The sequence below is a fragment of the Lethenteron reissneri genome, chromosome 11 (genome assembly GCF_015708825.2).
Source record: "Lethenteron reissneri isolate LAM-NWPU_2019-01 chromosome 11, ASM1570882v1, whole genome shotgun sequence".
Taxonomy (NCBI): domain Eukaryota; kingdom Metazoa; phylum Chordata; class Hyperoartia; order Petromyzontiformes; family Petromyzontidae; genus Lethenteron; species Lethenteron reissneri.
In genome coordinates, this window is record NC_083789.1 from 8,784,562 (window position 1) to 8,810,602 (window position 26,041).

Below are 26,041 nucleotides of genomic sequence, written 5' to 3' on the forward strand. Positions count from 1 at the left end.
GCCACTGCTGGTGGAAGGGCCTCCGCTAGATCCACACTCTGTGTAGGGTATTTGGTCGACTCTTCCATGTTGGCCAGGCGTGTCAGAAGGAGCAGGCATGCCCACACTTTTACCCCACCCACGCGCAGCCTGCCACTCCGGAAGATGAAATCGAACTCTGGATTGAAAAGCCAGTGTTGCAAACCTTGCGATGTGTTCGCTGGAGATTTATTTAAAATCTCATGTTCACCATGTGCAGAAGCAGTTCCCTCTAACAACTCGCGAGCAATATGCGTTTTGTATGAATGGCAAAACCTTTACCCTTCGCGATGAATAAATCAAAAATAAGTAATAAATAATAAATACAATTTATGCCCCCTTGGCCCCTTAATTTATGAAGTCATAAAAAAAATCCCCCCGATTCCAATTTATTGGACTGTTCAGACATTGAGAAATGTGGTTTTCCTTTTTCCGTTAGCCCTGCTTTTGTTAACATATCACATTCAAATCCAATCTTCTTTCAGGCCCAGATAATAGTTTTGCAAGAATGACTTACATTTTGTTTATTCATTTGGAAGTAGATTTCATAAATAAATAACGACCTTGGCGACAATGACCCCCAGCCTCGAACTCGGGTGTGCCCACATTTCTGCTGTTCCTCTTCCGCTTTGCCGGGTAAACAAAATGGCTTTTTGAAACAGATAATGCTGGGTTAGATTGCTCTCACCTGTAATCTGGCCTTGCGGGGACCGCGGTTTCTAGATTTGTCAAGAATGGGAGCATTGCAGGTCTGCAGTTACAGTTTCACGCATATATCTACATATAACAATGTTTCTGATAGCCGTGCCGGCTCAGACACACACACACAGGAACGTGATAAGCTTTCACCTTCTATGCAGCGACGATAAGGGTCACAAGCATTTTCTTGTTATCCATCTCAACCATGAAATGCACTTCGCGCGTCGAGCAAGGCATTATTATTTTTATTATTGGGGAGAAAAAAGCGGTGTGAAACGACGGTGGCATGAAATGTTGGAAATAACAGAGATAGGGAATCATCGCGAGCGTGAATGCATGCTTGGCAGAGGTGGGGGCCCGCAGCCCACAGCGGTCTGGGTGTATACACCACATGAGGAATTGTGCATGACCCAGTTTCTGATCCACCGCTGCAGACAGCGCTGTTCTCTCAACGCATGGCTATTTTTATTTCATTTCTGCCCTGACGAGAATTCCCCGCATCTCGCCACATCTCCCTCAAATAAGAGATGGTGCATCGAAACCGAGCCTCCAGTAACCGGGACGTAAATAAAGGTGACGGTGGTATCATCGGTGTGCTTAAGCGTGACAAACGCACAAAATATCGGTTATTTGCTTTGGAATGTTCCCAGCACCTGTGTTTGGTACGGTGTTCATAATGAGACAATTTGCTTTAAGGTAAACACACCCGATGAATTGGTACGTTACAAACAGCTTTAATTAGCTGAGCTCCTTTTCTTCCCTCCAGGTGAACGCGCTCCCAAACCACACGGTGCTTGTAAAAACAACTCACAGTAAAGGAATAGTAATCTGCAATGTGACCTCATTTTAACGTCTCATTTTACCACCTGGAGCAATTCATATTAGATGGAAGTCAAACGAAGGCAGTGTTGTTTTTTTTATTGCGGAAGGTCTCCCATAGGCACTTAACCCATTCACCTTCCTTTTTTTTCCTTCAAAATGTCACTTATGCTAAATCGCTTAAAGACAATTCTGAAATGACAATGAGCTCATTTTAACGCGATGGGTTTTTTTCACCGGTGTCCCAAGGCCACGTTTTTATTTACTGCGATCGGCTGCCCGTCGGATTTCATTCCGAAAAACATTTAAAGATCGCGATAGCATTCACGCCAATACACCTTTCAGTACATATTGGACTGGTAGGCGCAACAGTTAAACATGGGGAAAACGTTACCGTAGCAGTGGGTGTCCGCACGTGCCTTAAACGTATGGTTTAATAAGAAGGCCACATGCTGAAAAGTAATTGCTTATGGCTCGAAAAAATATTGATGAGCTAATTCTCTTGACAATCAGTGCCCGCATGCTCGGAATAACGTGTCCTAGGATTTGCTACATTTTGGTTGTCGAATAAATGTATCGGCCCTCGACAATCAGGAAACAAATTGAATCATTGGGCGACAGCTCTTTTCATGAAAACAAAAGTACAAAGTGAGCTGCTTTAAAATAGTCAGAAGTGGCTTTTTGGCAAGTCTTAAAAGCAAAGTTTAGATTGAAAACAAATTCATAAGGATAAATTGTGCCTGAAGCATGCATATGATAATTAACAAAAAACGTACGTTCATTAACAGATGGTACAAAGTAATTGGCTTTTGAGGCTTGCCAAGAATTGGAATACAATATATCATACTGTACTGCTCTTTATCAAAAACCTGATGTAGCTATTCCAGTGTACATTCATACCCATTTCCTAATGAGCAATCTGAGTTCCAATTTTGTGAAAATATCTTGGCCAAACCAGCAAAAGTCGGCTTTAATCTAAAATAGACTCTTAAATAGGCTTTGGCTCCTCAGGGCCACGATAACAACATTAATCACAGAGTGCAATGAATAGAAGTGCAGAATTCGTTTTATGGAAATTGTTGTCTCAGTAAAATCAGGCTCAATTGTATCATTGCCATGGTTGATGAGTCTAGACTGATTACTGTCTCAGCACAGAAACAAATGAAAAATCAACTAATCGTTCACTATTCAGTTTTTATTTTGTATAATTCGTCAGAACTTGGCCAATTAGTGTTTGGCGTGCTTGATTTAAATTTCATTCCAGCGCAAAAATCAGTGGATTTAAAAATGTAGGTATACAGTAAGTCATACGTATAGCTAAATGACTATTGGTCGAATAACAATGGCTGTAATGTATGCTTTTTTTACGTATTTTTTTTTCTTTCATAACCCCAATTATTAAACTATGCTTCCTGAAAACGTGCTGAATGAAGTCACTTGCAAATAAGAAGTGAGTTAAGAGTTTGAAAACACTATTGGCCTTGTTCCGTTGTAAACAAGCAAGTTTATTTTCCACATTTCACTAGGCCCCTTCTTTGTTGTGCCTCTTCATAAATGCAGAGATCTATTGTTACAGCAGGAGCCATTGAAATGATCACCAACAATTGATGTCCATGGTGCCATATGCCGATGAATCTCTTCTTTCGCTGTAATGTTTACGAACGGTAATTATTTCTAATGAACCAGATGTGCGATCAACTCAACTGCTGATAGCCACATAACAAGCAAGTGACATTACAGTCCTTTCTCCAAGCAACACATTGCATTGATTTTTTGGGAGGAAAAAAATAACAAGTTTAATGGATCGTAAATCAATGATGGCAAGGCATGATATCTGTCCATTGTGTGACTTTTAGGGTCATGCTGAATAGTCCCAATTGTCTCAGACATGTGGCTGACATGTCCCAAGCTGAAAGAGAGGGAATAAACACAGAGTGGGTAGGACATTGAGTTCAGTTGTAAGTCGCTTGAGTTCATCATGAAAAAAAACACAATTTTATAAAATGGCCATTCATTACATCGGCTCTGGCTATACCAGTGCTCAGTTTATTGTGGATTGAATGCCCTGCACAGTTGATGCATTGCACAAATAATATAAATGTAAAAAAAAGTATAGTCATTTTCAATGGCACATTGGTGCAGATGGGATAAAATATTGCACGTTGAGGAATTGTGTCAAGCACATCACTGGCAGAGTTGCATTGCAGGATTGAGAGAGATAGTGGTAGATAAGTGAGGCTTTTATCCAGCCGTGGATTTACAAAGAGATGTGAAAAAATATAACGATTATGATTACAATACAATTTCAATTTACGAAGCATCTATATGCAACCACATATAAACCCCCGTACAGGTAGGAAAACACGTGCATTATACATGATCAATGAAAGTACTGGGGAACATACTTTCTGTGCTGAATAGGACACGTGGATTGATGGAAACGGTCAGTCATAGACAGAGGAGAAGAAAAAGGTCTTAAGTCTGGATTTGAACAGAGAGATGGAGTCACCCATGTGCATTCGCACGGTTGGCTACGTATGATGCGAAGGAAGTTCAACATACATGCATAAGGGAATTCCTGACAGTGGGAACAGCAGGCAAGAAGACGTTGGTGAAGGCCTATATGATTGTCTCAGCTGCATTGTGGGGCAAGGAAGTGATGGATTAGGGAGATGTGGTGGTGACGGTTGGAGGTCCTGCTGGATTAAGAATATCACGGAGATTTGAGATGTTAGTTATTGATGTCTTCGTTTAGGAGTTGAGAGAAGCTCTGTAACCTTCTGATTTACTATTGCACAATTTTCTGTGTTTTTGTCAGAGCCTCTTAATTTATTTCTGTTATTTAGAAACACTGTGGATGTCCATGAATGTCTGCATGAAGCAACATGGAAAAGTTTACGAATCACTACATTTTTAGATGAAAGCTACATATCATCAAAACCTTGTTAGCTTTACTTATTATTTTTAGGGAAAACTGTTCATTAATTTGCCTCTCATTGTATGGGACTTGGTAGATAAGTAAAGATTAACTGCTAAGGACTGCAATTTGGCTCACACAATTACACATCCCTCGTTTATTGTAACATAATGAGGCCACAATAGCTTTTGTCCATTACTTTTGATTCGGCCTTGCGTGTGTTTTTTTCTCTCTCCATAGGGGTGGCGAGATCTTAATTCCCTCATCTGGTATGCAGGACGTTGTGGGTTCGATCCCGACCCTTGACGCCTGCTGTATATTTGGACTTTGCAGTGTCTCTCTTCCCGTGGTCGCCTGGATTTTTCTCAGGGTCCTCTGGTTTTTCCCTCCACATTTAGAATCGTGCGTTTAGAGTATTTGGCTGCTGTACAATCCCTGGTAGAATTTTTTTTTTAAAGTTTAACTTTATTATAAAATAGCACACATATGCAATATAAGCAAAACAAATAATGGGGAATTTTTTTTATTCACATTAAAATTTTTCTGATCCATGTCTCGCTAGGTTTTATTTATATTAACTGTTCACATTGGCTTTCATCCACCTATTTATTTCATAATGTTGACCCCACGTTGCATCTTGAGTAACTGCCCTAGGTACACACGCTCCGATGTGTTTTTTTTAAGTTATCTTCCTCTGGCAGATACCTGCAGTTGTTTCGTGAAATTGTTGGACAAAAGCTAAAAAGTGCAGAGAGGTGCACGCCGAGAGAGAGAGGAAGAGCAACATGTAGAATAGAGAAAATACACAAGTTTGAGATTTCATTCATTTAACATTTAGTAACTCTTAAACGAGCTTGGGCATAAATCATCGCTCTAAATGATGTTGGTCACGGTGGCGAAGACTTAACGATGGAGAAGCAGTCAGGTCATTAGCCGCAGAGGTGGGGCGATGAAATCGGCGTGTAAGAGACCCCGTTGCATCGCAAGATGGTGAGCGATAGCGGCCCTTTGGAGAGGTCCTTTATCCAGCAGTTGACAGAGCATGGCTAACGATCGATCATGATGATGACATCCAAAATGGAATTTTAGTATCCGAATATAGGTGACGTATATGAAAGTTTATATAAGTGTCGTTGTGCATGCACAGGATCACCGGCTGACAGGCGATGATTTGAGTCGAACAGCTGGTAGGCACGGCGGAGTGCAGTCATGGTAAATGTTTTGGAGCTGTGGCGTAATTGTAAAGCCCTTCACTCACCGATCACGTTTGCGCTCAGCAAGAGGGCGCATGAAGCAAGACAAAACGTCTTCCCATCAGCCCATGGCACAGGATAAATGTTCCAGGCACTTGACCATGCGTAAAATTGCAAAAGACGCCTCGTGACACTTGTCTGATCCTAATAGTCCACCAAGTCACCGTTAATCACTCTTAGGAAGAAGAAAAAAAACGGGTGTCATCGCATTTGACAGGTCAACTTTTGAATTCATATGTCGAAATAAATAAGAAGAATTTGATTCATTTCATTTTTTGGTTCGATTTTCAGGAGTCGGTTTTTTTGTTTTGTATTGTTCCGGCATGGAGCAGAGCTGTGATGTATGGACATACAGAGGGAGCTGTGGGGAGGGCGTGCGTATGCGTCAGTGAATAACGGTGAATGTGTTGTCTCACCATGTCCTTGTCGATACCAAAAACAACAAGAATTTGTTTAAGCTGCACAAACCCTCCACCTTGCGATGGTCGTAGTAAATGGTGACCTAAAAAAATGTGCTCTTAGCAAATGCACTCACATGCTGCATGTACAATAATATTTGTATGCATGTTATATATATTTTTTAAGGGAGGGTGGGGATTATTTATACGGATGGAAATATGTGTTTAAAGGACAAATAGTCAAAACCTTGTGGTGAGATCAAAATGTATTCCATTTCAAGTTGACCCTGAACGCTTGCATGATGAAAACATATATATATATCAAGTTTTCATAATGCATACATTACTGAAAACAATAGGTGGCATTTGTCTTGAAAAAATGTAAAGGCACTTCCTCCAGCTTTGAGAGACATGCAACATGAATGTTATGGTATTAAGAAAGCTGGCGATTATAACTGGGTTCTCAAGTGTAATTAGTTAATGGTCTTAGCCCAGTCACCAATGACTGCACAAAAAAAGCCATCACATTATATTCGGGTTTGCACTTAATTTGTCTGCATTTCAGCACTGACAATGAAAATATCGCTTTGACCACCATGTGCAGAATGGGTGCAAACGTGCTGCATGCGGCGCAGAGGTCACTCGGAGGGATATCAGAGATAGTGCCACTTGTGTAGACCCGTTCTTTAATGCGTAGGGTTGCACTGCCCTTTGAGAGATCCGAATGGATACTTTGTCTCATTGCATGACACCGATAGCGCAATCTGGATGAAAATTACAAAAAAATTGACCACGAAATGAAAATAAAAAAGAACACCACCTTAGATCATATCCAAAAGGATTGGGGGTTTTATTTTTAGTCAGCCAAACGCAACGAGGAGAGCTATACGGTTCAAGAAAGCGAACTCTCAAAGTAAAAAATGTCTTTAGTGGCCATCGTGAGTGCAAGTCCACCAGGCAACACACGCACAGGAATGGGCGATCTTAAGGCCACGGTTTATTCCAGGCTCAGCTGCGCTCGCCTCAGATTTTAATAACATATTTCACAGGTTGTTGGCTTTAAAGGGCAGCTTTCAATGAAAATGGATAAAAAATAGTTAGCACGATGATCATGGCAGCAGCCCGTAGCACGTGTGGTTACACGTGCTATCCTTTTTGTGTTTGATTATAGAACAATTGGTGAAATGTTTTTGTTCCACTAAAAACTCCTGAAAAATTTGTCTTTTCGCCTCAGTGTGACTTTCCTGGCTAGATGAAGAAATGGAGACTGAAATAATTGTCGTCATACTTGAGTGGCAGGGGTGCATGAGCGCCAACAACACTGGACACATCTGTAAACGACACTTCCCTGTGTGCTCCGATCAAGGGCCACCGCACCACAGTTGTGCCCACATTCTTGGGTCTTTCGGTAAAGTCACGTGGATAGGTTCAAAGATAATAACAATAAAAAATAACAAGTCGAGATTTCGTTGTGCCTATTATACATTGGTTTACCTTTCAGGGCAGGTGTTGACAAATGCGTTGAAACTTTTTGATCGTAAAACAGCGTGCTTGTAAGTCTGCAGAGATTAAAGTTTGATTTAGTTTTTGATGTAACCACTTTGAAGGGTCATGCATAAATTTAATAAAACATAGCTTAACATTCCAATACACCTCATGCAATGTCATTTAACAAACGATAATGCACATTCGGAATATTACTTGTTAACTAAGAATGTCTTTTTTTTTATTAGAAATATGTTTTTATACCAAACTGTTATTTTTTTTTCAATTGCTGGTATTGTCTGCTTCAAAAGCCAGGCGGCCATTTTGTGCTTGTCACATGCGTTTTGATTGAACGCACTTTTATTAAGGAGACCATTTGTTTTTGCCAAATGGGCCATTCATATAAACTCCTAAGACTATGATATTTTTTTTATGAACGCACACAAAGATGTAATTACATTCAGACACGCACACAAGCATGAAAATACATGCACACACCATCATATATACGCATGCACGCTTTACTTGTTCGGGCCGTTTTCAAGATTATGACATTTGCATATTTTCCTCTCCGTAAAATAGATTTCCCTACTGCAGTTACTTAACTACTGTGTGCGCTGTTAACTATTACTTTGTCAAATTACTGCACCATTGTATACGAAACTTTCCTGAAGTGTCTGCAACATATTATGTAGGCAATTGGTTTAAACGTATATTTTTTGTCGCTGATACGTGACCGTGATTAAATAGCCTCTAAAACTTTCATATTCAGAGTGCCGACTATTTCACTGAATTAAGAAGCCTCAATTCAATACATTGTGTAAATATACCTTCAACTGTGGGTAATCCCTCCTCTTCCGAGACGTCTGGCCAGTGAGGAAGAGTAGGCCAAATTACCCCCAAGAGGGGCTCTCAGAACTTTCTCTGGCGGAGGCCCATCTGTCATCAGTGGCGTGAACAGGGCATTATGGGGGCTGCACTTTCAAATTTACCTACACGATACATTGGCTCCTGAAGCTGAGGATGAGGGTTATAATGTAACCAACATTGCAGCCTTGATAATTCAGTACAAATTAAATCTCGCTCCAATCAAGTTTTTGTACATGTAAATGTTATATTCTCTACAAAAACATCAAAGAATGGTCGTTATTGATGTTGCATATTTACAAGCAATTATTTCATCTTGATTTTCCTTCCAACATGAACAATTTTCCACTCCGGCCTAATCTGTCTTTGAAATAAAAGTTATTACGACATACCCAGTGGCAGTCATAAACTTAATGTATTAGGCTCAGCAGATGCAAGTTAAAAAAATGCTAATCAACACTGCTAACCATAAAAAAAATTATAATTGTATTTTTTTTAGCTCCAAGAATTACAAACTGAGCAAAGCTTGTGGCTTAAGGCCATTAAGAATTTTAATGAATATTCAAAAATGACATTTTCAATCCCTATTGAATAACATGCCTGAACATTTTCTCTTCCATGTCTTCATTTATAGTGTTTATGGTAGGCTAAGGAAACAAGCAAATATGTATTGCACATTATAAGCCAAATGTAAAGTGCAGCCCAGAATATTCCGCTTGCGATTTTAATTTTAAAAAATACATCACATTAGACACGTGTAAGCATCATTTTAAGAAAAATGGTTTTAGAAAGCATTTTGACAGTTTGATTACCATTAATAATGTACAGACCTTTGGCAAGCTACTGTTGGATGAAGGCTTCGCCATGCAGTTTCGATCATGGGGACTGTTTGACTATACTTCACTACGCTGGTCAGTAAAAGTCGTTGACATTGGGGGTCAGGACCGATACTGATCATATCACTCGCTAATGATGGTAGCCTTGGCCCATGAATCGAACTCGGGTCGTCGTGATTAAAAGTGCAAATGTGCAAACTATTGCACCATCACTCCACCCCAAAGATATATATAAAGTAATTTATTATAGTTTTCAGAAGTATTTTGATGAATAGCATACATTTCTATTGCATATAATTTACTTTAATATACAGAGAGTCATGAAGCTTTTTAGATTTGAAGCTTTCGTGACTGCAAGGATTCATATTCTTAGGGTTTTTCGGTAAAGTCACGTAGGTAAAATAAATAATACAAATAATATAAATAATAATAGAAATAAAATAAAAAATAACATTATTTTATTTCTATTATTTTTATTACTTATTTTTACCTACGCGACTTTACCGAAAAAACCTAAGAGTATGAAGCTTTTTTCCAGTAGATTAATTATTTAGAGCATTTGCCCGAGGTGGTACAATGATAGTATTATAACGGCAGTCTGTGTTGAGGTTTGATAGCTATCCCCTCGTTTGTGTGGTTTTTCTCCAGGTACGCTGTTTTCTACCCACACTTCCAGTGATAAGGGAATTAGCTAAACATTTCAAAACATTACAAGCGGCAGTTGAAACAATGGTGCAAGTTTCTTAAACTCCACCGCCTTTGTCCATCTAGTAGTGTAAATGGGTTACACCGCAGTTAGTCAAAGAGAAGAAGGTTGTCTATTTTGGGGTGAACGTATGGAGACTCCAATATGTTCTAAGACGTCTGGCCAGCATGGAAGAGTAGGCCAAATACCCACTAGAAGGGGCCTCTTGAGCTCCCTCTAGTGGAGGCTCATCCGTTAACAGTGGCTTGAGCAAGCAATTGCAGGGCTGCCCCTTGACCTCTCTTGCCCTGGTCAGCTGATAAAATATCCTCATTTAAGCCCCCACGTTCAAAGTCTGTCCTAGGCTGCCACTGGTCTCTGTCTCTCTGCAGCCTTAGTGTGTCCCTTCAGTTACGGTTAAATGTATTTAGTAAAATTGATCATCAATAAAGGGGTGAAGATATAGCAGTCTTCAAGTAAACAAATCATCTGTTAATGTTTTTTCGCCATGCATCATTAGTGCAGGAGTGTTTACATTGTGAAGTGTATGGAAATGTTATTGTGATGAACATCAATGTGTAATACATTAACATTCGCGCCAGCGTCCATGACTCACATAACTCGATAAACACATTTTTAGCAAATACTACGAGGACGTTCCTAAATAAATAATAACAGATCAAATAACATTTTACAATGCCTTAACATGTTGCAGAGGATTGTGTAATCCACAAACTGGCTGTTTGGTATGTTGACTTTGCACGGCATATTTTATTTTGAGTTGTGCTCATGTTGAAAGTGCTCTTTAACTTCAAAGTAAATGGTTTAACTCGTAGATTAAACGGGCACTGTGCATCTGTGTTACTTTTAATTTTAAAAGTGTATAAGGTCTCTAAAATGTCAAATGTTTAAGCCTTATTTATTAATACGTGCTCTGTCGTGATGTTTCATGTAAACAATTGTTTGTAACGCTGAACTTGTCAAAAAATCCCTTTGTTCTTGAAGCGAAGAAAAACAGAAAGGTTGTAGAAAGAACAATAATAAAACATTCTTCTAAACAGAATTAACGATTCGATAAAAAAATATATAAAATGGCAGAATGCTGTTTAAAACTTTAAATAATAAACTAATGTGTGATTCATTCACACGACCCAAAAACATGTTAAATGAACATAAATTTGCCAAAAAAAAGTTCCTCTTCTAAAAATGCCTTAATAACCTGGAGTATGAGACATTAAACATTTTTAAAAGTAATTTTCTATGACCTTTTTGTAAACTCTTAACTCACGTCTTAACCTTTAACCTTTGACATATGTGGTTTTTTTTAACCAATGAAATATGTTTTTAAACTTTAAAGGTAACATTGATAACGAACGCCTGGCGCTCGCCAGGCAGAGAATCCCATATCGGCTCGGCCGAGTAGTTGATGATTGGCTACTCGACAAAGGTAACTCTGCCACCCTAAACATTATAGCTGTAAACATGCATAACTCCTGCTACCCATAACCCTGCCAGATGTAACCGTGTTTAAACATTCACTGACATAAACCTGCTTTTTAAATTATAATGCACCAATGCTCATATGATTAATTGTAAGTCATGCTGAAATTAACGTCGTTGTTTTGGTTTGGATTTTGATTTGTCTTCCAATTCAAGTTGCACACGAAAGTGCGTTGTTAATAACCAATTACTAAAGAGGCTGAATAGATATATAGATGACACACCGTTGAGTTTTAAGCCCCTATTAATGGGCCAGCATCATGATAAAACGTTCAGATTTTTCAGGCTATTTGTTAAAGATATAAATGTTAATTTATACACGTGTCATTTAGTTTACTTTAACTTGTTTGAAATCGTGAACAATTAAAGAGCCATAACATTTAATAGCTTTTAATTTGTTTTTTTAATAATATGTACATTTTTTATTAACATTTAGGATGCCTACAATAATTTGGCAATGTCAGTTTGTTGATGTCCATTTGTAATATATCCCAATTTAAACTTGTATTAATTGCAAGAGCTTCTATTCATAATGAAACGGTGTGTACACCAATTTAATTTAAACAACTTTTTTTACAAAAAGCTCTTTAAATTGCTCCGTAGTGTATAATTGAACATGAAGCTATATTAAAGTAACCTTAATAGTCAACAGTGGCAATCACAAACATGCTTATGCAACGATAAAAGCTCTTGTGTTTTCAAGGACTCTCAATATGTAATATTTTAAATGGTAACTAAAACCCAATTGCAAAGTCAATGAAAAGTTTTAAAACTCAACTCTTAACTGGCTTTAAATAGGGTTCTAGCTCAGATGATGAATATCACTACAGCATGACAATATTACGTAAAAAATCAAATCGCATTATTCCAATTTTTTTCCCCAGGCAAACAAACACACAGGTGCATTATATCAGATTGGGGCTCATGGAAAATTTACTGATAGGCATCCTATTAGGTTTTTTTCTTCCCAGCCAACTGTGGAAGTCTGATATTTTGCTGCCTGACTTGCCTGTTCCTTAAGGCCAAATAAGTCGCTGTCATATTGGACATAGTGCATTATAACCTGACACTGCTGTGTCATTATTCATTACAGCCTCACAAATTCATGCCACCTTCTTACCCATGAAATGATGCAATAAATTACATCTCATGTACCTCCAAAGATTCATAATCATGTTATTCGTTAGTTTTATATTGAGAAATGTATCCTTAAAGTTACAGTAATTTGTTTAATGAGTAAGAATTTTGTAAATTTCGATTTAAAGCTGTCGTGACTGCAGGGATTCATCTTCTTGGTTCTTTCGGTAAAGTCACGTAGAAGGGAAATAATAAAATAATTTAAATTTAACATAATAAAATACAATTGTATTTCATTATGTTTTATTTTTATTATTTTATTGTATTTTATTATGTTTAATTATTATTTTATTATTTCCCTTCTACGTGACTTTACCGAAAGAACCAAGAAGAAGAATTTTGTAGTTTATGGGTATTTAATTTCGCGCTTTCTAAGAACCAAAGTGTTTGCTCTATATTATATTTGTAGAATGACTTTTTTTTACTTCCATGAAATGTAAATCATCAAGCGATGATATCGTTCAAAATTTGCGAAGCCACTGGTTGGATATTGAAGCGACGCTTACGTAACGACGACGAGTAGACCTGAAGCGATGTTTGCAAAGCGCAATCTTGGCGGCCGAATCGCCCGCAACCGCTGACTTGCGCTTGCTCCGCTTCTCCGCAGGGCGCCAGCTGACCATATTCAACAGCCAAGCGACGATAACCATTGGCGGGCAAGACAGAGAGCGCCCCTTCCAGGGCCAGCTTGCGGGCCTCTACTACAATGGCCTCCAGGTGCTCCATTTGACGGCCAAGAACGACCCGAACATCAAGACGCAGGGCAACGTTCGCCTTGTGGGCGACGTGCCCTCCATCCTCAGCACCGAGCCATCGGCCACGGTACGCCCCACCGACCGCTCCATGACCTTCATGGAGATCTCCACAACCATAGCCTCCGCCACCCCTCGGCACAACCGCCCACCCACGCGGGACTCGCTCAGCTCGGTGAGTTCCTTAGGATTGTGCCAAAAACTGTAGCGTGACCTTGTATAAACAAAAAAAGTCAAACGTCAAAAGCGATCTCCTGCCGCTCAAATGAGCATGGAGGCATTGGTGCTCATCTCCTCTGTTTGCTGCCCTGCAGAGCCAGTGGTGGAAATTCCACATTCGTATGGCAGCCGGGGGCACATCTATTTATAGGACAACCACTGTTGACTTCGCCGTAAAAGTGGTACTTATTGTTTATCAATCCTGGAGCGATGGTGGACTGAGTGAACCCCCGAACCAGGATTCGAACTCGAAATCTTTTGATTGCTAGCCGCTCTCGATCTCCCACTGAGCCATCTGACCAGGGGCATCCATCAACTCAATAAGGGGCGCAGAATAGTCACGGTTAACTGTTAAAGAACACTTTAAATAAAAGGTTAAATGCGAAACAGAACTAGTAACTTTACTATTTGCACGTTTGTCCAGCATGCAATCTGCTCTAGTTCTCACTCCCAATGTATATTTGCATATGCTGTGATTCTCGCCACTTAATTGTACTCGTTTTTGCATGATGTCCACCCACCTCCAACTATTGCAGACAGCTTGAAAATAAAATTACCTTTGTAGGCATTTAGAGAGGGGAAGTTCAGCCTTCGAAAATTTAACTACTCGTAGCTGTCATTCAGCTAGCCTTATTGTTCAGCACCATAACGCTTGTTATTTCACTGTCATGCAGTCGTCATGTTCTTAACACATCATTTCAGAATTTACCAGAGTGCACATTTGGAAGTGGTCACGCTTTGTATTGGGCTCGCAGAAAGCTGGCGAACCTAGCCTGCTGTGGTCTACAATCTGGCGTTTATAGTGTCAAAACATAGACATTGGGCAGAGCAGAGGGACAATAATAAAAAACACACAATTGACACCATTGGTCAGTGTGTAACCAATTTAATGTCAATGGGTATCTCCGGTAAATGGAAAGGACGAATGTCCTGTGTTTACCCATGAATATTCTTTCAAAGGCTTGAGTAGTTTTCAGAAAATGTTGTGTCATTTTGTCCACTATTTTAACCAGAATGCCACTGCCGGGGCCTCACACACACGTACGCTGCCCTGTTTGACGTCGTTGTCTAAAAATAAAAATAAAACCCGGACAGGGTTGGAGCTCACGGTATTCGATAGAGGATAACCAGATGGCAGCGATGATTATCACGGGCAGGGTTCTCCGTTGCGGGTTCGTGATTGCCGGACGTGTTAAGCCTTGCGAGCGTCTCCCCTCCTTAGCTCCTTGCGGTCGTCATTCATTAGGCGCACTCACTAGCTTAAGCGCCACTAGCTTAGTGTACGTCAATGGGTGATTGCTAAAGAAGGCAAAAAACGTTAAAAGCCGGTACACCACCCCGCCACACCACGTAGTCCGCCCCGAGTGACACGACAGCTCTCACAACAGGTGAGTGCCATCACGCCACTGAACGCATTTTCGTTGAAATGCGGCGGCTTTTGTTTTGTGAGTCTAAAAGGACGCGCGGCTCAAGAAACGCACGTTGCGTGGACAGCTTTGACACTGACCCGCGCGCCACTAGATCACTGCACGTGATGTCTGGATTAAGCCCTTTAATAAGGTACTAAAACAAAAAGGAATTTTTAAATGGTATCGGATCTGATAAGCAGTTAACTCGGCACGTGTTTATGGCTATGGCAAATGAAGTAATAAAATGTCCTCCTCTTTTGTGCCAACGTTTAACTTTGATTTAGAGCCGTTTGCTGAACGGAAAACTTTTGAGGACAGCTTCCCTTATACTCTTAGTTTTTTCGGTAAAGTCACGTAGGTAAAAAAATGAAATTAAAATTAATAAAATAATAAAAATCACGACGTTTCGGAGGCAACACAAGTCTCCGTCATCAGGTGACTTTACCTGCAGTCACGAAAGCTTCAAATCTACAGCTTCCCTTGTTCGTGGCACACGTCTCTTTTACCATTGATTGTGGCGATATAATTTTTACCCCCCATAATACCCTTTTGCCATCTTTCGCTTGAAAACAGCATTATTCATGACGAATGGATATTGTAAGAAGAACTTCTATTTCACCTTCATTGTATTGGTAGTAATTAATTTAGAAACTGCTTGAAACTTTATTAGATTGCTTCACCTTCATCAAAAAAACTTCCTTCTCACGACAATATCTGGGTGTTCATAATGGCCTCTTACCTTACACTGAGCTTGACTGAAGATTGTCTGCATCTGTGCAGAAACTTGCACAAATTACTTCTTCTCTCGCAATCAATTCAGGTGAATGGCCCACTTTAAACATCCGCAAGTTTCGATGTGAGGCAAAACTAAACGATGAGGAATGTGTTTACTTTGTACGAGTCACTGTAATATGAAGACATGTCTTGTGCCCTCATTGTAAGGTAATTGCTACTTTAATGCAGAGAGGTCGGGTGGAATACGGAAACATGTAAATGCTGCGCTCACCAACATGGGCAGAAGTAGAGCCTCTTAAATGAAGTCGTAAAGAAACAGCAAGGCCTGCACCTACGCTCGGAAAGAAAGACGTTTACATTTAATGTTCATTATGGATTCAATATTTAAATGCTTCAGTGCTCCAGCTTAACGGTTCCATTTATGGCAATTTTGTTCATTTGTTTTGACCTCTAATGTTACTGCCACTTTGACTTTGTGAGCCTATTGATGATGTGATGGAGATGGTGTCACGTCTTTTTAGAATGCTGTAGTTTGCAGAAGCAATTTTGAGCTTTGGCGCGTGCGTATGTGTATAGATATTTAAAAAATACAAAGATCCACCTTGTACTCATTAACAGACTGTTGGTACAAGTGCTGTTCGCAACCACCTATGAAGGTCGGCAAGACACGTGAGCGGGTGGGTGGCCAGCAGCACACCCGGCCGCCTTTGTCTCCGCAGTGCTGATGTTGCCTCACCGCAACAGATATTCATTTAATGCTGATTCAACCTAGAATAGGCCTGAGCCCAGTTCAATATTCACCACTATTATTGGTTGTGAGTGGGATTCCAACAAATATATTTTTGTAAATGTGTTGCTAATAATTTCATAGATTCAGTGATCTTTTTAAAATGCAATTATTAAACAGTTGAAGGTCATTGTTGTAAGGGCACTCTGATTTGTACCACGCTAAATAACTAAATTCAGAAAACTTTCTAGCCAACCTATTTGTAATACAACATTACGATGAGCTCATTCATTGTAAGCTTCCTGAACTGAAGAATTAGCTGTTTAGCCTGTGTGTGTAATGCGTGTTTTTTAAAAAGCCAAGAGCATCCGCGCACACAACATGCATCCAGCTACAGTTAATTGGGTGATGAATGCATCCTCAAGGAATCATCATAACGAGCACGGAGCCTTTGGAAAATGTTGGCCGACTCGTGTTTGCCCCCACAAGCTTGGCCGTGAATTTTTCTGCGAGTCTGTGAACACGGGCTTTTACGAAAAGTCGTCTTTAAGACTCGCATTAACAGGGGGCAATAAAATATATTCCTTGTTAAATTTCATGCAGTTACTCTCTTCAACTTTGCTCATTAGTTTAATACCAGTTATAGGGGTCCAATCTATTGTTGGTTGAGCATGTGCCCAGCTCTTCTCGATGCACAGTTATGTGCTTTGGTGAAAATCTACCAATTAAAAAAAAGAGCTGTCTTGCTCAACGAAGCAAGATAACAAACTGCGAGGGCTAAAATAATGGGCCATAAAGTTAGAAAAATAATGAAAATGTTAACAGCCGCTGAGGGAGCCAGTACAGGACATCCAATATACAGCTACCCATGAATAACAGCACAGGCGTCAGTGTGCGAGTGATAAGAGCCCTCCTTTATATTGAGAGTGTATTTCAAACGCAAATGCTTGTACTGTTTTGAAGTTCAAGCGTGCAATAGCATAGCAGGCTAATCCAGTCCTGTGTTGATTTGTAGGTTCTCGACTTTGACTTTGGTGCGTGCAAAACTTTTTGCAAGGATGTTTTCAAAAATGTCATCGTCAGTCGGCGTAGTCAGCCGTGCTTTATCCGCTGTTGGATCGAGGCCCTCCGCAAGCCGCCGCCATCTATCATGGTCGCGCGATGCAACAATTCACCGACCTTCTGCACACTCGCCAATCTCATCGCTCCATCTCCACAGTGACGGTGCTCTCAGCCGTGTTTCCTCCTTCGCCTGTCAATCCATCGTCAGCCTTGACGAATGGCAATCAACCCTTCTTGCAATGTGTCCTAAGCCAGGCACTCTTACTTTTCTTAACAGTTAATGTTGTCTATAATTTGTGTTTGTCCTGTTATCCATGCGTTCTTGTTTCCATTTCACAATATAGTTGCAAGCTTGCACCTTTGCATGCTTCTTTGCGCATTTTCAACCCTTCCTTTTCCATTTTATTTTCATTGGCCATGTTTCCAATCTATTTGTCATCGCCGGTAATATTCACTGATGGAAAACTTTCTGTGTTAGGCACATTGGAATGTTATTCCATGTTATCAATTTAAATATCCTAAAAGCACTCCGTTCTGCTCTTGCTCCCTCATTTATTTCAGAATTTCTATACCAGTCAGTCGTCAAAATGCCTTACATACTGTGGTCGATTTTCCAGTTGTTTCCCATGGTAGAAAAACCTTTCTTAAATCCAGCTTGCTCACATGGTTGGTTGGCTTCTATATTGTTCATTGTTCTGTGCCAGTGACCTTGAATAATTTATATATGTGCGAAAAGAGATGAATGGGCTTGTAGTTCTTCATGCCACTTTTGTCTCCCACTTACAATACAAGAATGAGTATCATTCCACAATGAAGGTGTTTCTTTTCTGTTTAAATATCTAGGAAAGAGATATGCAAATGTTCCAATAGCTGGTCCCACTTCTTTGATGATGTCTACGGTTATAGCATCTGATCCACGAGTGTTCCCTTGCTCACACCGCTAAGGGAAGTGTTTACTTCATTAAATGTGATATCTGGAACTGTATCTCTTTGATCTAAAAAGGCGGTCTGATTTTTGCTTTGTCCTTCTCATGAATTTTGGTTGATATTTGGCCTGCTCCACACTAGCCAAGACGTTCCTGCATTAGGGTTGTGGGAGTACTCACATTTGACCCCACCACACGCGCGACCTGACAATTGACTACATGTGCTGTGCACATTGGCACTGCTGGGTCGACAGAGGGCGGGGGGCGGAGGGGGGCAGATATAAGAAACTTGCATCGTTGTTTCAACTGCCGCGCCGGGAGATGGGACCAAACCGGCGACCTCTGGCTTTCAACTCCAGTGTGGTAACCGTCACAGGCAGCGGCGCTGGTTGACTCTGATAGATTACATATTCAATCATCTATCCTCAATGCTTCATGAAGCTAATTAAAGCAATGTTGTGTTTTTCCATTGAGCAGGGTACATAACAAACAAGTGTGTGCTTGGTGCACGGGAAAATATTTCCATCATAAGCCACAAATAGAATGTTTTTCGTTCAACGTTTTTTGATTGCGAAAGAGTTATCACGCGAAATTATATAAAATAATTATATTCATATAGAAGTACAACATCCAGTATTTTATTTGACTTGGAATGAATATGCCTCATGCACAGAAACATGGTCCTGTGTATATTCCCTGCTGAAAACTGATAAAAGTCTGCCGCTTGTGCTTCTAAAAAAAAGCAGCTCATACCACAACGTTTTTCTTTTTATGTGCCTTACACAACAGGCCTAATGCAGCTAAAAATACCATTCATAATGTAGCACCTTCCAGCAGAAATTGCTTCCGATTTATCTCACTTTGTTAGCCCTTTATAAAATTCAAAACACTAACATTTCACAAATATTTCTCATCTGCTTTTTATTCTAACACGCAGCCTCTACCCAACCGCACAGCCAAATGTTTAAAATCAATAGGCAAAGCTCCCCTTCCAAGCTATATATTTTGAAAACAGCGGATCTTTGAGTGTTCTGTCAAAGATTGGATTTTAAAAGAAAAAAAGCGAGTCGTTTGTCGTTTATATTCCTCTGTTTTAAATAGACCTGCTCTGGCCATCATTCCGTAATGATCCATAAATCTGTTGGATGCAGTTTGGCATGCCAGCACGAAGCCATCACACTCATGATTTATTCACAGCCAGCCATTTCACCGGTCCCTTTTATTGACTTGATTCCCTTTTCTGCTGCCATAATGTTTTTGCTGAGTCTGAAAAGGATTTCTATTCCCATGAAATATGGAATGCAGCTGGCTGTATCTGGCGGATGGTTCTCTCATTTCACCCTCAGCTTTTTCCAGCTGTGCCCCTGTCCTTCAGACTTTGAGGGTACAGAGGATGAGTGCTGATGCTTGCCCTCGGCCAGGGCTTTTGCAAACAGGGACAGTGCGGCATGGTCTATTAAGACAATGTAGGTATGCCACGCGTCTCTCCCCTGTGCCTTGGCATTGGATTGTGCCTTTAAATCGCACAGGCATGCTGATTGCTATTCTTTGATGCAGCTCTGCGTTTTGAATACCCAATGGTGCTTCTCTGCTATGAAATGCCATTTCACCATGCCGTCGGCCCATTTCATACGTTATGAATTCACACACGTGGTACGGAGCCCACACGCCCTACTAACTCAAGTCTCACCACTGACCTTATAGCATGCAGCAACATTGACTACTGAAGATGCCTACCTACGGCAATGCAAACAATATCATTTTGAGACCTTGTGTGTGATATCAATAGGTGGTCGTATTATGTATAGTATTTATTTCTATTTTTGTATCATGTCCTTGGAAGGCAATATTCTACAATAATCATAAATACATTGCATATAGTGTATTCATGTTGAATTTCTTTTGTACCGTACGTAGCCAACCGTGCGAATCAGAGGTGTGGGGGAAGGACTATGTATACCCAAATGTTGCATTCTCCTCTGCCCTTACTCAATCCAAGTGTTTTAACCGGTTCCCGCAGAGAGCACACATTGGCACGTCGGGGGAGTGGCAAGCCACATGATATACAGAACAAGCACTGACATTTCATTCCTTGAGCTTGCTTTTGTTTAGTTCTCTGAGCTTCCGAATGAATGTTCTGCTATCCTAAAAATCTTGATTAAGGCCACGCGTGTGTCCTTGAGTCACAAGTGACTGATAGCCGGCTGACAGGACTCACGCCTTTGCACAAATATTCTGTGGGCTTCTTCTAAGTTTCATCTTCTCAAAGTAACACCACCGGCATTCTAACCTTCCTCTTGCTCTCTGATCTTTTGACAGAGTCTCACATACCCTTTGGGCACACTTTGTAGGATCTGTTCCATATAAATGACTCAAACTCTCAGTGCTATGATTTTGAATTTCGGATAGAGCCCTGCAAATTTAAGAACAAAATGTCACAATTGCACTCAAAGTCAGGCAAGGACGCTCTTGATGTGGCACATTACATGATAGCAATGCCATTAGTGAACTATTTTTATCACTGAAAGTTACATATTTTTTTTTCACTTTTGATAATGTGTCTTTTTCATAATCCCCGCAGCATTTCTAAGTGGAATCCCATCACGGTAATAAGGGAACTTTTTTGCATAAATTAATTTACAATTATATTGTAAATGCATATCAAGAGCTTTTCATCTAAATTGTGATGCATATGCCAGCAGAAAAAAGTACACAATAAAAGCAAAGTGTTATAAGTATAATAAAATGTAGACATTAAGTCAAAGTAACAGAGTTTATATCACATCATGTAATCGTGAAGTTACATTCTGACAAGTAAATCAGGTTTGATTTTTTTCGCTAAAATAAATTATTCTAACCTTTTTATCACACAACGTTAGATTATGCACAGTAAGCACAATGTGTTTATGCCAGAATTGAAATGGCATCTCGGGTGAGTGGCAGTTTTTAGGGAACTTGTGAACGTGTCTTTGAGGAATCGCTCATGGGTCAGGCTTAATTATGGTGGCCCGAGTTTATTTCCCAGCCTTGGTAGCGATCACAGTAACTCATTCATCGACACAGCGCCTCTTGAAAACATCTTGAATGAATACAGCGGGATTGTTGATTATGGCCCAGTCTTCCATGCTGCGGATGCTTTTATTTGACAATCTCAACTGCGCGAGGCTTACTGAATAGTGGGATGTGGCTGGAGATTGGTGGCTGATGGGCTGCAGGAGGAGGGAAGCTCTCAGGGTGCTGTCTTTAACAAACCCAGTGGTGCTCCTGGCCTATTGGGGGAAGGGGGAGGGGTGCCTTTTCAATTCATAAAATCCGAGTGAGATAACAGAAGAGATATCATGTAGGCTTTCGCGACCAATATTATTCATAATAAACGTTTTTGGGTTAGATCGCGTTATTTATAAATGTGTCGTAACCCTCCACCACCCGACACGGCCAATCAGCAAATTGCCCGATGATGCTGGATGTAATTACCAGCGAAACGTCGGACTCAAAAACTGTAAATGTTGTGGATTCCCTCTTCAACACACCGGTGGGCTAAAGTAGTGAACTATTTGTCTTTTGTCAACGTGACACTTTTTTTGCTGATTGGCCGTGTCGGGTGGTGGAGGGTTACGAAACATTTATAAATAACGCGATCTAACCCAAAAACCTTCATTATGAAGAAGAGATTTTGCAAGATGCGAGACATGTCGACAATACAACGAGATGTACTGTAGTGAGATGATCGAAGGGAGACACAAACAAAAAAATTAACCCGTAAAAACAAAGTTTTTCACTATAAATCCTTTATATGCGTGGCGGCTAGAGTCCTCTCGTCCTCTGGCTTGAGATGGCTGCCACCTATGGGTCAGATGATTGCCTGCCACCATTAAGCAATTGATAATGAAATATATATATTTTTTTCCTAAAAAGTGTAAAGTTATGGAAAAAAAATTTCACGGAAATAAATTGTCACGCACAACGAGTCTGTGTGCAAAATGTCAGCTCGATTGGATCACGGGAAGTGGGTTAAAAAACGACCGAAATATTTGCACGGTCGTAAGCGCGCAAGCAAGCAAGCAAGTGAACTTAATATAAAGGATTTAAAAAGGCATCACAGGGATAAATTGCTTTGGTTATGTTAATGATCTCGTTATGTTTATGAGGATTTTTATTTGATATAATATTTGATGCACCCCTATTTGTCATGCATTCGGGGGTCCCTTCAGCTACTTGGAGCACGAATTTTTTGCTAAGTTGGCTTATACCTTGCGCCGCCACTAAACAAACTACTCTGGCCGTGCCGTGTTGAAATATGCGGCTCACGTTGTACGCGGCAATAGTGCCAAATCATAAAAAAGTGGTTCTGACCTTAACTTGTCACTTGTTAATGTGCGATGAGACAATTCACGTAATAAATGCCTGTCTCTAAGGTACACGTCGTCCCAGAATTAAGAGCCGGCGTGCTAAAGGTTGTGGTGGAGCGGTGGCGTGGTGGGTTAGTGGCTAGGGCACTGTGCTCCGTATGGACGAATCCAGCAAACCGAGTTCGAGTCCTGGCCAAAGGTGGCAAGTGACATCTGAACCGGCTCCAGAGTTGCATCCTCAACCAACCCACGCTGATCAGTGGTGGTGAAGTTGTGGTCAAGCAAAACGCCCAGCACTGACGCATTATAGGAAGGCCTTCATCCGAGCAGTGGATTGACAAATGGCTGAAAATTATTGTTATTCGTATCATGCTGAAGGTTACAAAATTGTCTTTAACAATTATATAGAGCGTTCTCCACGATGATGTTACTGCATGATCGACCTTGTATGTGGTGATTAATATAATCGTAAAAATACACACGGAATTTGTGTGTTGTCACGTTTGGTCCTCCGAATGTAAATATGAACGCTATTCGGTCCAAATGTCAAGCTATACTTCTCTGCTTGAATTACATACCCTGTTCAGATGCACTATAAGTGTGTATTGCGTATATAGAATTCTGTTTGTGTACACTTTATGCATTCTACGTTATTCAATGAATTGTCGGGGGGGGGGGGGGAGGGACCACTGCGTCAAGGTGAACCAAGCGATGGTGCAGCACTGCAGAATATGTTATTCCATGAGAGTAGCTCATACGGCAATTAAGAGATGAGTTGGCAGTAGAGAGAGAGAGAGGTAGGCATGGTCCCAAGCTTAAAGAGAGATATATATTCCTAATTTGATGAGAAGGCTTATTCGAGGCTCGGAGACATGCTGTCATTTTTCCACAACCGCAATATGAGAAAATCGTGCTCGTGACCAGCCGGCAACAAGGTGGCCCTTGTCACAAGACCACATTGTCCCTATTCCCTAATCCTATAAACTTCGAGCCTAATTAATGTGACTGTTATCGACTTTATTTCTCCCCCCCTCCCTGTAATAACACATAAGCCACAAGCCTGGCCATCAGCAGCTGGGTAGTGACAGAAGAGAGATTCCAGGCTGTGCTGCTTACCCCGCAAACCACACAGGCTATAACGAACTATTTAAAAAATAAAGGTGCAGCCCTGCAATAGCTTACTCATTCCACTGCTGGCGGAATGGCCTCCACTCCATGGAACATTTGAGAGCCCCTCTGAAGGAGAAACTTTCGGCCTACTCTTCCACGCTGGCTAGACGTCTTGGAAGAGGTAGGAGCACCTACACTTTTCTCCACCATGTACGTGACCAGCCAATCGACTAACTAAGTTTACGGTGGTGGAGGAATTTATGAGACTTGTACCATTGTGGGATCTGCTGTGCCAGGAGATTGTACCAGCAACCTCTGGATTGATAAACTAAAACTAAACTATTTTTATTTTACCAGGTAAGGCCCACTGAGCTATGTAGCTCTTTTTCAGAAGCGATCTGGCCACAAATGATATCTCAACGAAGCTTATCGTATGGAAATCTATAGCAGCCAAATACTCCAAATGCATGTTTCTAAATGTGGAGGGAAAAACCGGATGGCCTGGAGAAAAATCCATGCGACCACGGGGAGAACATGCAAACTCTAAATATATACAGGTGTCAGGGTCAGGATCGAACCCACGATCTCCTGTATAGCAGGCGAGATAGTTAATATCTCGCCACCGTGGCTCCCAAATCGAATGTGCAAATCCAATGTGCTAGGAAACGCACCACAACAGCATTCCTTTGAAATTAAATACAAAGCGTTGCTTAACGATTGTTTTTTTAGGAAAATGGAAAAAGTGCAGCAATCAAACATTCTTAAGAATCGCATAAAACAGACAAAGTCAACTTTATGAACATTTATAAAGCTTCAAATATAAAACAAGAAAAATTCTCACGACGTTTCGACTGCAACACGAGCAACCATCATCCACACACCTGATGATGGTTGCTTGTGTTGCAGTCGAAACGTCGTGAGAATTTTTGTTTGTTTTATATTTATATTATTTTATTATTTCCCTTCTACGTGACTTTACCGAAAGAACCAAGAATATGAATCCCTGCAGTCACGAAAGCTTTAAATCATAATTTATAAAGCTTTTAAGCTGTCTCTAAATATGTTATTGCGTAATTGTAACTAAGATTGCTCAGTTATTACTGGTTGCTAAGCAAATAGCATACAAAAGAGTATTCTGCAAAAGAAAAATTGGAATGGTCCATCTTTGTTTTGGATCACAACGTGCTTACACTACCGATGATGAAATATGATTGTGTGTGTGTGGAGATGACAAGACATTTGTAGGCGAATAAAGAATACATCGGTTGAAACCTCATCCTTCTCAACAATTGAATACTATTTAACAGGCATGTTAAAGATACGTAAATTCATCAAGTAAGATAGATTTGTGCACTCGCGATACATCCATTAAATCGTGCACGTGAGAAATTATTGCGTGAAATTCATGGAAATTAGATTTTAAAAATGACGTGCTCATGTCACATTGGGATAAATGCAGCTGGCAAAACGGTAAAAAACTAAAATAAAAAAAGCAGTGAAAGAGAGAGGTAATTCAGAGATATGTTTAAGAAAATAATCGATTCTTTAATCGAATAACATCATGTATTGCAACAATTTATTTACGTTGAGGAGGTGGGGGGTGTAAATAGGTATTATGCCTGCTTTTTACAAAGTTTACGGAATTCAAGTCAACATCTCTGGAAGCAACGGTGGTATGATTTAAATTGGTACGTTTGTAATGATTTAACACCAGCTAAGACCTCAAGAGACCAGCTTAGTCTCATTTGCAAGAATGACCTGGGGCAATAGTCTGCCAGTAGGGGGCGATGATTGCTATTGTAAAATCCAAATTGAGCACTGCTGGTTCAATTTTTCGATTTAAAGCTTTCGTGACTGCAGGGATTCATCTTCTTGGTTCTTTCGGTAAAGTCACGTAGAAGGGAAATAATAAAATGATAAAAATAAAACATAATAAAATAATTCTCACGACGTTTCGGCCACAACGCAAGCAGCCGTCCTCCAACCCAGCTTAAATATACGCTCCAAGCCTGGGGTGTTTCATTCAGACGCTGTCTTCCCGACAGACCTGTTCTTCACCTGAGGACGGCTGCTTGCGTTGTGGCCGAAACGTCGTGAGAATGATTTTATAATATTTTATTTTTATTATTTTATTATTT

At 40.4% G+C, this 26,041-nt stretch overlaps 1 protein-coding gene across 23 annotated transcripts in view; it reads left to right on the forward strand.

The window, feature by feature from the left end:
• Positions 1 to 26,041, forward strand: part of LOC133341416 (neurexin-1-like) — a 395,989-nt gene that overhangs the window by 329,892 nt on the left and 40,056 nt on the right. For 13 of the 23 annotated variants that reach the window (XR_009755044.1, XM_061550005.1, XM_061550006.1 and 10 more), the window contains 2 exons: positions 11,335 to 11,424; positions 13,222 to 13,541. Coding sequence is in view for 22 of the 23 variants with exons in the window: in XM_061550005.1 (XP_061405989.1) it covers positions 11,335 to 11,424; positions 13,222 to 13,541 (410 nt within the window). In the remaining variant the exon portion in view is untranslated. The remainder of the gene's footprint in view (positions 1 to 11,334; positions 11,425 to 13,221; positions 13,542 to 26,041) is intronic. The other 10 variants (XM_061550012.1, XM_061550017.1, XM_061550019.1 and 7 more) reach the window with 2 other exon arrangements.